Here is a 14,707-nt window from a genome sequence, read left to right as displayed (position 1 = left end):
GCATTTTCCCTCTAAATGACACAAAAACGATTTTCTCTGTCACACACTCAGTCACAACACGTGCCTGGTTGCAAAAGTGCATTGTGAGTGACGTCAACAGAAGGCCAGCAGCAATTTCAGAAAATTGCAAATCATTGTTGGCTGACTGCAGCAGCAGTAGTACGGGTTCGACGAGCCAAACCTAATGAATATAGTTGGTCACGAATGTTTGATCTTGAACAGAACTTACAACATCAATCAACATGTCTCAATCAAAATTGTACAGCAAGAAGAACAGAAAAGAGTGGGAGTCTGTACCTGAACAAATGTCAAATCCTATTTTCGCTGAGATGGCCAGTCAATTTGAGTAACGTTATTGTGTATTCTACGTAATTACGCATTTTTACGTTATCACGCAATGACATCACAACGTCATTTAGCAACTTTTAGCAACAAATCAACCTGCCCCTAGCAACTTACCCTGAAAATTAGTTGGCAACACTGTTACCAAGTGCAGTGGACCTCCGTCTGCATAGTATACTGGTCCGCGTTGTGCTTTCTGAGCCCTTTATCAGTTGTACCCCGTCCCTGCTTGATTCGTGAGCCTCGGGGTCCAATCCTATCATAGCTGACTTTGTTTCTTCTCTCCGGCTGAGTTGGGTAAAGCCCATCGCTGACATTTTTCTGCAACATTCTAAGGACAAGGCAGCGCAAACTGGGAGTTTTTAATCTCGTTGCTGCGGGAGGCATAACTGGTGTGTATGTGCTCGTAAAGGCAGTTGGTGTACCCCTGGAACAGCCGTTGCAATGTTCATGCGATTGCGAATCGGCAATGAGTATAGGCTACTGTATAGGCTTTTCTCTTCCGGCCATCTGACAAGCCTGGGTAGGGGGCAATGCGCTTGACATATATTAGAATCTATAGGAAAACGTAAGCAAAATGTTAAAAATAAAATGGCGATGAAGTAGGCTAGGAAGCAAAATGTGTAGTAATACCAATACCTTAATGACTTATTATCATTAGAGTGATGGCACATGGATTGCTTAGGATGATCTTAGATTTTAATTAACAAGTTGTAAATTGTAGATAAGATTACTGTATGCAAGTGCACAGCCCCCAATGAATTGCTGTTCGAAAAATCTAACTTCTTCCAAGAATCATTCCAATATCCCTATTTGCTATCGCTCAAGTCTTGTTCCTCATTCCCCTCACATTATGACAAGGGAGAGCATATCCTAAGGCTTTTATTATATGTTGCACAGTAATAGGGGGCAATGCGTCACTGGCTGAGTCACTGGCGTACTGGTGTTCTTCCATGCCGTCCATGGGAGGGGTGCGTCACTTGAGTGGGCTGAGTCACTGACGTGGTCTTCCTGTCTGGGTTGGCGCCCCCCCTTGGGTTGTGCCATGGCGGAGATCGTTGTGGGCTATACTCGGCCTTGTCTTAGGACGGTAAGTTGGTGGTTGGAGACATACCTGGTATGATGACTCCTTGCTGTCCCCAGTGGCCCAACGCGTTACCCACTAGGCTACCTGCCACTCCAGGTAGCCTATAAAAATATTATAATTAAGCAATAAGGCCCACGGAGTTGTGGTATATGGCCAATATACCACTGCTAAGGGCTTTTCTTAACCACGACGCAACACGGAGTGCCTGGATACAGCCCTTAGCCGTGGTATATTGGCCATATATCACAAACCCCTGAGGTACCTTATTGCTATTATAAACTGGTTACCAGTTTAGAGTAGTAAAATAAATGTTTTATCACACCTGTGGTTTACCGTCTGATATACCACGGCTGTCAGCCAATCAGCATTCAGGGCTCAAACCACCCAGTTTATAATTCAAATTATAGCATTAACTCTGCTGCTAAAGGCATAGACCATATCCTATTGCCTCTGACAAAGACATTGGGTTCCAGTAAGTATGTAAAAAAAAAATAACATAGCATTATTTGATTTAAGATTTTATGTTATTATGTTAACTTCAATAATCCCTTTGTTGTCCTCATCCTCGGACGGTTTACTGTACGTTGTGCTGACGCTGCAGAGTGATTGGATGAATCCTTATGCCGTTTAAATATTCAAACATTCAGATTTCAAAGCAGCTAGATAGCTACAGCTAAATTACATTTACGTCATTTAGCAGACGCTCTTATCCAGAGCAACTTACAAATTAATACAAAATTGCAACAAAGGTCTCCGCAAAACATTGGTTTGGTAAATTGGATGTGTCAACAGGAGGCAGTCTCCCACTACTAATGATTATATATTAAAACTTTAAAAGGCTTCAAATATTCCAACCTTTTGACTAGGCGTGTGGATTGGCACACACAAACAGCTCTGAGATTAGATACGGTTACCTTGTTTCCCAGACTCAGATTAAAAGTTGTCTCCCTCCAGAGGAAATGACAAAGACAAAATCAAAACATGAAAAAAAATAGAATAAGGAGTTTGCATATAACGCTTATCAAGCCAATGTTCTAATACGATCTTTCAAGTTGATTAATGTAATGTTCGTTGACATTTCTAAATATTCTGATCCATTCATAAAATTGACAAATAGAAACGGAGTTTTACATTTTTTATTTACCTAGAGTCATTTGAAAAATGTAAGTTTGTTGCAGTTAGGAAAACTGGGTGATTTCTAAATACGTGGTTCAAGTGGATGCTACCAGTGGCGGTTCTAGACCATTTCAACTGGGGGGGCCAAGCTGGGGCCAGTTGTACTGTTCGAGGGGCCAGTTACATTAGACGTTATTGTTGTCATATCGTTTTCTTCACTGCATTGCAGGCATTAGCAGGCAAAAGACCATGTTCATAATCATTCAATTTATTTGCATTTCCATTATCATTTTCATTTGCATTACATATTCAGTATCAGGTCACATCAACTGTATTCTCCGGTTTTTGTGGTTTTTTTTGCAAAAAGATCAGCAAATTCATCTAGACTCAAGGCCTTTGTCCTCCTTGACTCAATACACCTAAATTGCTTAATCTGTCATCTGACATTGTGGACCTGAGATATGTTATTTCATACTCCACATTTAGAGGGGCCACAAGGGGGTCCAAAATTGTTGTCACAGGGGCACTGGTCACATCTCTCAGGCACCTGCGCAAGCACATGGACACTCACACAAACACTGTCCCAAGTACTCACAAGTTACAATAGATACCCTAGTTAGCGAGCACGGTGAAACTTGTTAACATAAATCTTTATATTGTCCACATTGTAACAAACTTATGGTTGCATAACAGCACATTGTGTAACATTACCAAGGTTTTATATTGAACAATTTCGGAGCCAAGGACAACATACCTCAAATTATTAACATCTCCTCTTGACCTGGCCTATTTGAATTGTTTGTTTCAATTTCAAAATATTCTGATCCATTCATAAAATTGACAAATAGAAACTGAGTTTACCTTGAGTCATTTGAAAAATGTAAGTTTGTTGCAGTTAGGAAAACTGGGTGATTTCTAAATACGTGGTTCAAGTGGATGCTACTATCCAGCCCAGCCCAGCCGCACTATCACAGTGCGAATGTAAAGACACTGCTCATCCAAAGTGGTAAATTAATGGGGTCCTTTGGAGAAAAATGTCTCTCTCACACACACAAGCAGACATTTGGCGGCATGCATGTATAACAGGCGTCACTGTGCACACTAGTGTTGCGCCGTAATTGCTCATGTCCCATCCGCAACCACCAGACAATATTTAATAAAGTGAAAATCTGACCCTAACCCGCTAATATAGAAAATGCGCTGTAGGCTACATTGAGACACAACGGAGCGATTTTTTTGACAGGGGGTGCAGTATTTTTATTGGGGCTGATTTAGATACTTTTCTGCTTATAATTTCCGACATGTTGGTAGCCTATTTGTTAGTCAACTTGTCTATAATTAGATACATGTAGCTTCTCTTCTGTCATTACATGTTGCATTGAAGACTAAATAAACCCATGTTCACCAGAATGTCATAAATCGATAGAATGAAAGCTTCAATCTAATTGACATCGGTAAAGTTCTGTCACTTCTGCTTCTTTTGCAGAGCAAAGACGTTAAGGGACTAGGGAGAAAAGGCAATACAAAAAAAAAACCGCGAAAAATATTCGTGCCAAATTTACAAATAACACAAGTTTTACCGGTTGTAAGGAAATAGAATGCGGTGAAAACGACCCAACATGTTTCTGATAAGATTTTATTTAATCTTGGATGCATATTTTATGTGGTTGAAATGGGCTACTAGCAGCTTTAATGACGCTGATAAAGATCGATACCATCTGTAGAGGTTCTAACTGCATTCGCATTCTCTCACAATGCTGAAAGAAATAAATCATATTTCAACAGTCTTGTTGCCGAGTCCAAATTTAGCATACATTTGGTGTATAATTTTACTGCAGTAAATGCTTCTGCAGGAGTTAATATTAAGGCTACAAAGATATAGGATAACCGCGGGGACTGCAGGTTATGAGTCAACCCGCGCATGTCTAGTGCGCGTGCGTACACACACACACCAAGTTTCTCCCTGGCAACTTTAGACTAAAGGCATACACTATATTAAAACAGCCATGATGTGTTATGATCACAACCAAATGAGGAAACTCAATTGGCACTGTCACTGACTGCAAAGAGACCTGGGACTGCGTCCCTGTCAGTCTGCCCTCCAAATTCACTACAACGTTCTGCAGCGTAGCCTAGGCGAACACCTTGCATAGTCTACAGTAGCTTTCTAACAGCTATGTTTTTATGATGAAACAGACATTCAGAATAAAAACATCTGTGCGTAATGGCAACTATTAAAATCCTTAAGATTCTATTAGAGGTAACCCATACAAACAAATGGAAGTATGGAGGTAGTTTATTTTGTAAGTAAGCATTTCATTGTAATGGTTACACCTGTTGTATTTGGCCATGTGACAAAGAAAAATATGATTAGATTTGATTTGTGCACCAACAAATAAAGGGTTAAATATGTGTAATTTTTTAAATACAAATTATATATTTCCTGAGCTTTCTTATATCTCCTAGATACTGTATAGGACACACAATTCAATATCTGATTCATTTTGTTACTGTATTTTGCCATTTATGAATGTGTTATTCAATGCATTTTATAAAATAATATTTTGAGTGGATACCTAAAGGGGTCCTAAAATTCTAAATCAAATAGCTAAATGATCCATGATATCACCATCTTAAAACAATTCCATATGTTAGCTTAGTACCCCCCCCCCCCCCCCAATGGCTTAGACTTTTAGAGGTTAATAACATTATCCATGGTGCTTTACTAACAGTATTTCCTCCTTATGGCAACTATCCTTCTAATGAGGCTAATTACTTTGGGATCCTGGAGACCAGGGGCTGAGTGTGTATGTTTCCCATGTCGAGCTGCCCTCCAAATTCGCTACAACACCGTTATTTTGCAGCCCATTATAAACACAGACTAAACCTATAGCGGCTCACTAGATTGAGTACCCATGACCTGTAGGCTAACAGTAGGTTACAGTGGGCAAGTGAAAGTAAATTAGACTATAGTACAATGGAATTATAGGCCTAAACAATGGCTGCGGGATGAGTAAAGCAAGGATTTTATGCAAACATCTCTGGGAGGAGACTCAAGGACCACTCCTGCAAAGCAGCATATAGGCACTGTTTGAATATATCCATGGATGAATTCTCCCTTTTTCAAATTAATCATTGGATCAATGATGATAGGCTGCAGAAATAATTACTGATCTGACATGACTTGATCGGTAGCCTGGAGTAAAATCTATCGATGTTGTCTTCAAGGATGGGAGGAATGAAGGATAATGAGTGCAAGTTCACGGGAGAAAAGTGTCACAACTGTGGTAAAATGGGGCACATAAAGAGGGCCTGCAGAATTACAGTCGCAGACTAAACGAGCACGCAGGCTCCTAAAACGACTCAAGGGGGGAGAGAGAGACATTCGAAAAGGGCAAATTTCATACAGGAAGAGGAAGAGTGTAGTGAGGATGTGTTTACTATTCACAATATGGACACTACCTTTACTAAGGTACCTCCGCTTAGACAGTATTTAACTGTACATGGATGTAAAGTGAAGTATGAGATCGATACTGGCTGTAGTGTAACGTCACAGTCAAGAGTATGCTAGGCTAGGGAAGAAAGCAAAGGTTCCAGAGCTAGGTACATGCTGTATCAGTCTGAAAACATATACAGGACAGAAAGTGGACATTGTAGGATCAGCTAATGTGAAAGTTGAATACAAAGGAATAGTCAAAGAGCTACCAGTTGTAGTTGTAGCTGGTTCAGGAACAAACCTGCTGGGGCGAGAGTGGACCACCATGTTGGATGTGGACTGAGTAAGATGCTTGACAGCAAAGATTCTCTACAGGAAGTGTTAAAGAAACATGAGGAAGTGTTCAAGGATGAGTTGGGCACGTTGAAAGGATTCACAGCAAAGATACATGTATCAAGTGATGCCACACCCCGTTTCTTCAAACCAAGGTAAGTACCGTTTGCAATGAAAACTAAAATAGAGGCTGAGTTAGATCGTTGCCAGGACAACAAAATCATGGAACCAGTGAAGTTCTCAGACTGGGCAGCACCGTTAGTCCCAGTGTTAAAACCAGACGGTACAGTGAGATTGTGTGGTGACTATAAAGTAACGGTAAACAGAGGGTCATCACAGGAACAGTACCCCATTCCTAAAATGGAGGACATGTTCATGTCCTTAGCTGGATGAGAAAGATTCAGCAAACTAGACATGAGTCATGCTTACCAGCAGATTGTGCTAGATGAAGATTCAAAGAAATATGTCACAGTGAACATGCACAAGGGACTATTCACCTAAGCCAGGTTACACTTTGGCGTCAGCTCCAGTCCCACTATCTTCCAGCACACTATGGAGGAGATTCTACAGGAGATTATCCAGTGTCTCTCGATGATATTCTCCTGACAGGAAGAAATGATCAGGACCACATCCGAACACTGGACAGAGTGTTACAGCGACTGGAGGAGGCTTGGGCTACGCTTGAAACGGAGTAAGTGCAGCTTCATGGAGAAGGAAGTGACATTCCTAGGACACAGGGTGGACACTACTGGACAGCATCCAGTGCCAGAGAAAGTAATGCCTAACACAGTCACAGAACTGAAATTGTATCTGGGCCTATTAAACTATTATAATAGGTTTCCTACCGAATCTGTTGACACTATTGGCTCCTATGCACAAGCTGCTGAGGAAGGACGAGCCATGGTGTTGGGGATCAGAACAAAAGGCATTCAAACTGTCAAAAGATCTGTTGCAGTCGAGCAGAGTGTTAGTGCATTATGATGAAGGAAAATAACTGATACTTTCCTGTGATGCCTCGCCCTATGGGGTAGGGGCGGTATTGTCTCATCACATGCCAGATTGGGGGGGGGGCAATAGGGTTTGTATTACACACTCTCTCTCCTACAGAGAATACCTATTCACAACTTGATAAACAGGGATTAGCTATCATATTCAGGTGCAGACGTTTCATAAGTATCTATATGGGAGAGAAAATGTCATGGTAAGTTTTCTATATGGCATTGCTTTGGGGATATCTGGTGTGTGTGTATTTATGTTTGACTTCGCCTCCAAGGACCACATTAATTTAACACTTCATTGTATAGTGTAGGCAAAGCTAATCTCCCTCACACTCAACTTTAATTTTTCAAATGTATAAAGGCACATTTGAAAATGTGAAAAAAAAGAAAAAAAAATTGAAATAGAAGAATTGAAAATAGATCTATTATTCAATTTCAACACATTTATCAGACCATTAGACTGATAAGCATTACAATGACCAAGGAGTTCTTTAAAAAACATGGCATGCCATTGCTCCATTTAATCCTGCATGATGTGTAGGCTGGAATGCTTTCAATTCTTGAATACCTGATATTATTGAGGAATACAAATGCTCCTTCCCAGTACAATAAATAACTAATGCCTTCATATTGCAGTAATAGCCTACAGTAATTGCATTTTTTTTTAAAGATAAATGCCATGGCGGCTGACTCATCCTCAATCTGTCAATCTCAAAAGGGGAGATCCCATGTCAATGGAAAACGGCCTATATACCACCAATCTACAAGTCGGGATAAATCGGATGTGGCCAAGTACCATCCAGTGTCAATTCTATGTGCTATCTCCAAAGTGTTGGAAAGGCTGGTGCACACACAGGTTGCTAACTATTTCTCACTCAACAGCCTATCAAAGAGGTTTTAGGAAGATACACAGCACATCTACAGCCGCGCAAAGGGTTGTGGGGGACATGACATCGGCTTATAACAGCCAGGCGGTCACAGTAGCAATCTTCTTGGATTTGAAGAAAGCCATTGACACTGGTCACCAACACAAGTTCCTGAGGAAGCTTGAGAAACTAGGCTTTGACAGCACTGCAATAAAGTGGTTCACATCATACTTATAGGGGAGAAGTCAGTACACCAAACTGCAAGCCACGCAATCAGCCCAGGTACTTGTGGTGAATGGAGTACCACAAGGGAGTGAGCTTGGACCCCTGCTGTTTTGCATTTACATAAATCCCCCCCCCCCTCCCCCCCATCAGTGCTGGAGAAATGCCATATACATATACAGTGCATTCGGAAAGTATTCAGACCCCTTGACTTTTTTCCACATTTTGTTACATTACAGCCTTATTCTAAAATTGATTAAATAGTTTCCCCCCCCCCATCAATCTACACACAATACCCCATAATGACAAAGCAAAAACAGGGTTTTAGGAATTTTTGTAAATGTATTACAAAAACTTCAGACCCTTTACCCAGTTTATTGTCCTGAGTCTTCTTGGGTATGACACTACAAGCTTGGCAAACCTATATTTGGGGAGTTACTCGCATTCTTCCATGCAGATCCTCTCAAGCTGTCAGGTTGGATGGGGAGTGTTGCAGCATAGCTATTTTCAGGTCTCTCCAGAGATGTTTGATAGGGTTCAGACTCTGGCTGGGCCACTCAAGGACATTCTGAAGCCACTCCTGTGTTGTATTGGCTGTGTGCTTAGTGTCGTTGTCCTGTTGGAAGGTGAAACTTTGACCCAGTCTGAGGTCCTGAGCACTCTGGAGCAGGTTTTCATCAAGGATCTCTCTGTACTTTGCTCTTTCATCTTTCCCTCGATCCTGACTAGTCTCCCAGTCCCTGCCGCTGAAAAACATCGCCACAGCATGATGCTGCCACCACCATGCTTCACTGTAGGGATAGTGCTAGGTTTCCTCCAGACGTAAAGCTTGGCATTAAGGCCAAAGAGTTCAATCTTCGTTTTATCAGACCAGAGAATCTTGTTTCTCATGATCGGCAAGTCCTTTAGGTGGCTTTTGGCAAACTCCAAGCAGGCTGTCATGTGCCTTTTACTGAGGAGTAGCTTCAGTCTGGCCACCCTGTCATAAAGGCCTGATTGGTGGAGTCCTGCAGAGATGGTTGTCCTACTGGAAGGTTCTCCAATCTCCATAGAGGAACTCTGGAACTCTGTCAGAGTGACCATTGCATACTTGGTCACCTTCCTGACCAAGGCCCTTCTCCCCCTATTGCTCAGTTTGGCCGGGGGCGGCCAGCTCTAGGAAGAGTCTTGGTGGTTCCAGACCTTTTCCTTTTAAGAATGATGGAGGCCACTGTGTTCTTGGGGAACTTCACTGCTGCAGACAATTTTTATTACCCTTCCCAAATCAAATCAGTCACATACACATTTTTAGCAGATAATGTGAGTGTAGTGAAATGCTTGTGCTTCTAGTTCGACAGTGCAGTAATATCTAACAAATTCACAATGACTACCTTATATACACAATGTAAGGGGATGGAATAAGAATATGTACATGCGCTATGCCCGTGCAGCATAGGGAAGATGGAATAGATGGTATAAAATACAGTATATACATATGAGATGAGTAATGTAGGATATGTAAACATTATTAAAGTGCCATTATTTAAAGTGACTAGTGATACCATTTTTAAATCCATTTGTTAAAGTGGCCAGTGATTTGAGTCTGTATGTTGGCAGCAGCATCTTTGTTAGTAATGGCTGTTTAACAGTCTGATGGCCTTGAGATAGGTGTTTTTCAATCTCTCGGTCCCAGCTTTGATGCACCTGTACTGACCTCGCCTTCTGGATGATAGCGGGGTGAACAGGCAGTGGCTCGAGTGGTTGTTGTCCTTGATGATCTTTTTGGCCTTCCTGTGACATCGGGTGCTGTAGGTGTCCTGGAGAGTAGGTAGTTTGCCCCCGGTGATGCGTTGTGCAGACTGCACTACCCTCTGGAGTGCCTTGTGGTTGAGTGCGGTGCAGTTGCCGTACCAGGCGGTGATACAGCCCGACAAGATGCTCTCGATTGTGCATCTGTAGAAGTTTGTGAGGGTTTTAGGTGACAAGCCAAATTTCTTCAGCCTCCTGGGGTTGAAGAGGCGCTGTTGCACCTTCTTCACCACACTGTCTGTGTGGGTGGACCATTTCAGGTTTGTCCGTGATGTGTGTGCCGAGGAACTTAAAAAAAAACTTGCCACCTTCTCCACTACTGTCCGATCGATGTGGATAGGTGGATGCTCCCTCTGCTGTTTCCTGAAGTCAACGATCATCTCCTTTTGTTTTGTTGACGTTGAGTGAGGTTATTTTCCTGACACCACACTCCGAGGGCCCTCACCTCCTCCCTGTAGGCTGTCTCATCATTGTTGGTAATCAAGCCTACCACTGTAGTGTCATCTGCAAACTTGATGATTGAGTTGGAGGCGTGCATGGCCACGCAGTCATGGGTAAACAGGGAGTACAGGAGAGGGCTGAGAACGCACCCTTGTGGGGCCCCAGTGTTGAGGATCAGCGGGGTGGAGATGTTGTTTCCTACCTTCACCACCTGGGGGCGGCCCGTCAGAATGTCCAGGACCCAGTCGCACAGGGCGGGGTCGAGACCCAGGGTCTCAAGCTTAATGATGAGTTTGGAGGGTACTATGGTGTTGAATGCTGAGCTGTTGTCAATAAACAGCATTCTTACATAGGTATTCCTCTTGTCCAGATGGGATAGGGCAGTGTGCAGTGTGATGGCAATTGCATCGTCTGTGGACCTATTGGGGCGGTAAGCAAATTGGAGTGGGTCTAGGGTATCAGGTAGGGTGGAGGTGATATGATCCTTGACTAGTCTCTCAAAGCACTTCATGATGACAGAAGTGAGTGCTATGGGGCGATAGTCATTTAGTTCAGTTACCTTAGCTTTCTTGGGAACAGGAACAATGGTGGCCATCTTGAAGCATTTGGGGACAGCAGACTGGGATAGGGATTAATTGAATATGTCCGTAAACACACCAGCCAGCTGGTCTGCACATGCTCTGAGGACGTGGCTAGGGATGCCGTCTGGGCCGGGATGCCGGCAGCCTTGCGAGGGTTAACACGTTTAAATGTTTTACTTACGTCGGCCACGTTGAAGGAGAGCCCACGATCTTTGGTAGCTACATACGTCTCGTGTCTGAGCCGTTGAATTGCGACTCCACCTCGTCCCGGCATTTCGCTTGTTTGATTGCCTTGCCGAGGGAATAACTACACTGTTTATATTCAGACATATTCCCAGACCTCTTTCCATGGTTAAATGTGGTGGTTTGCACTTTCAGTTTTGTGCGAATGCCGACATCCATCCACATTTTCTGGTTAGGGTAGGTTTTAATAGTCACAGTGGGTACAACATCTCCAATGCATTTCTTTATAAACTCACTCACCGAGTTAGCCTATACGTCGATGTTATTGTCTAAGGCTACCCGGAACATATCCCAGTCCACGTGATCAAAGCAATCTTGAAGCATGGAATCTGATTGGTCAGACCAGCGTTGGATAGACAGCCCTAAGCACGGGCGCGACCTGCTTTAGTTTCTGCCAATAGGAGGGGAGCAACAAGATGGAGTCATGGTCAGATTAGCCGAAGGGAGGGCGGGGGAGGGCCTTGTATGCATCGCAGAAGTTAGAGTAGCAGTGGTCCAATGTTTTGCTCGAGGAGGTGGAACAATCAATGTTCTGGTAGAATTTAGGTAACCTTCTCAAATTAGCTTTATTAAAATCCACAGCTACAATAAATGCAGCCTTAGGATATATGGTTTCCAGTTTACATAGAGTCCAGTGAAGTTCTTTCAGGGCCGCCGAGGTATCTGCTTGGGGGGAGATATATAAGGCTGTGAACATAATCAAAGAGAATTCTCTTGGAAGATAATGTGGTCGGCTTTTCATTGTAAGGAATTCTAGGTCAGAGTAATATGCTCGGAAACGGTGGATGGTGTGCTCACCTTTTAAGCCTCTCCTGCGACGACTGCGTTGTTTTGGGTCGGCCTCTGGGATTAGAATCAATGTCCAGGGTGGAGGTCCGAAGAAATGATCTGCTTCGGGAAAGTCGTATTCCTGGTCGTAATGTTGGCAAGTTGACATCGCTCTTATATCCAATAGTTCTTCCCAGCTGTATGTAATAACACTTAAGATTTTCTGGGCTAACAATGTAAGAAATAATACATAAAAAACAAATTACTGCATAGTTTCCTAAGGATGTGAAGCGAGGCGACCATCTCTGTCGGCGCCATCTTGCTCTTTTCTCAGATCTGTGCCGACCCAACCCTGTCTCGGAGTTATACGGACAATTCCTTCAACCTCATGGCTTGGTTTTTGCTCTGACATGCACTGTCAACTGTGCGACCTTCTATAGGTAGGTGTGTGCCTTTCCAAATCATGTCCAATTAATTGAACTTACCACAAGTGGACTTCAATCAAGTTGTAGAAAACATCTCAAGCACCTGAGCTCAATTTCGAGTGTCATAGCAAAGGGTCTGAATACTTGTGTAAATAATGTATATATATATATATATTTTTTTTATACATTTTCAAACATGTCTAAAAAAACTGTTTTGTTTTGTAATTATGGGGTATTGTGATGTCATTATGGGGTATTGTGGTGTCATTAAGGGGTATGTAGATTGATGAGGAAAATGTTTTTTCATCCATTTTAGAATAAGGCTGTAACGTAGCAAAATGTGGTCAAGGGGTCTGAATACTTTCAGAATGTACTGTATATGCAGATTACACAGTCCTGTACTACTCAGCAAATACCACAAGGGAGAGTGAGGAGTCAGTGTCAAACGACATCAAGAGGGCAGCAGCTTGGTTTGCAGACAACAAGCTCTCCCTATACCCTCAGAAAACAAAGGCAATGCTGTTTGGCAACCCACAAAAGTTGAGGTACACAGGCAAAAGTATCACAATAACAGATGGACAAAACACTTATGAACACGTAAACTCCATAAAGTACCTGGGGATGAAGTTGGACCCACACCTACACTGGACTGAACACGCCAGCCTGGTCACAGGGAAACTACTGTCTGGGCTAAAAAGAGCAAGGGACTTTGTCTCCAAGGACATCATCCTGACAATTTATGACACCATAACAACTCACCTGGACTACTGTGCCACAGTATGGCTTCCCACCCTACATCAGGACAATAAGACAGGTCTTAACCGGCTACAGCGTATCATCAACAGGGCTGCTGGTATCATGATCGGGCATTCACGGAGGGAACACATAAAAACAGAGGTTCTTCTGTAAAAAGATGGAATCGAACCATTGACGGTCATGATCCATTACAACACCCCAGTGACTGTTTTCAATGACACACAGCACAGACTACCTGAATACATGTCAGACCTGTTCAGGTGGGAGTCTCCACCCATCCTCCGGGGGCACACCAGAGCAGCAGTCAAAGCCTATGACCAATGGGACCCGCACCTACTGGCACAACCATTAGCGAAAAACATGGCCATTCAAGGCAGTCTGCAGTTCTTTGGACCATTGCTCTGGAACAAGCTTGACTTATCCACACGACAGCTAGCTAGCATGTCCGTCTTCAAAAGAGCAGTACATATAGCTGTAATGTGAGCATTGTTTTGTATGTATGCTACCGCGTATGATGTGTGTGCTTCTCTGCATGCTGTGATTTTAGATGTGCTTTGTATGTATGCCAATGGGTATGCTGTATATGTTTTTATTGATTCTATGGAACCCAGGACTCACTGGAAAACACTGACAATTGTTACTGAGTGGACTATCTTGGCTAAATAAATGAGCGGAGCGGAATAAAAACACAGCGATGCCTAGTCTCTTATAGATCTCCGTCTTCGGGTGGCAGACACAACTTGAAGAGCCTGTGGGAAGTAAAAATTGTTGAACATTATTTTAAGATCTGATATTTGTGTAGCCTGGTTCCAGATCTGTTTGTGCCATCTTGCAGAATACTACAGCATGAAAAGATTTGAAACCAGGCTAGTACTGTGTAACTAAAGCCTTGTTCACACTGCAGGCCTTAATACTCAAATCAATTTTGTTTTTGGAATACTGACTGTCCAAACAGCAAGTTACAAGTGACCAGCAGTCCTGACATGGCTACGCTAGTTGTCATAGTAATGACAGGTGTGTGTGTAGTGGTGTAGGTTGATTTGTGGTGGTGCTCGTGCTTCCTATCACTCAGAAGTTATGTAGCAAACTAAGGTGACAACAATGCCTGTCATGGTCATTTCCCAGTTACTTTGAAACTTCAAAATCATAGTGTAAGAACACTTTCAAAGCCTCAAAGGATAAGATGATCCAACTTTCAAAACAAGTCCTTTTTGCCTAATAACAGCAGTTACTTCGCAAGCTAGGTAACTGTTTAGCTTTCTAACACGTTCACTAATTTGTTTGTGAACAATTAACAAACTGGTT

The 14,707-nt window shown here is 42.7% G+C and overlaps 1 protein-coding gene across 2 annotated transcripts in view; it reads right to left on the bottom strand.

Moving 5' to 3' along the window:
- Positions 1-2,797: 2,797 nt before the first annotated feature.
- Positions 2,798-14,707, bottom strand: part of LOC106566945 (phosphatidylinositol 3,4,5-trisphosphate-dependent Rac exchanger 1 protein) — a 160,302-nt gene continuing 148,392 nt past the window's right edge. For both annotated transcript variants that reach the window (XM_014135621.3, XM_014135623.3), the window contains one exon: positions 2,798-14,151. In XM_014135621.3, coding sequence (XP_013991096.3) covers positions 14,109-14,151 — 43 coding nt within the window. In that variant the 3' untranslated portion in view covers positions 2,798-14,108. The remainder of the gene's footprint in view (positions 14,152-14,707) is intronic.

This window comes from Salmo salar, chromosome 13 (genome assembly GCF_965601325.2).
Source record: "Salmo salar chromosome 13, fSalSal1, whole genome shotgun sequence".
NCBI classification, from domain to species: Eukaryota; Metazoa; Chordata; class Actinopteri; order Salmoniformes; family Salmonidae; genus Salmo; species Salmo salar.
This window is presented reverse-complemented; position numbering and strand designations above follow the sequence as displayed.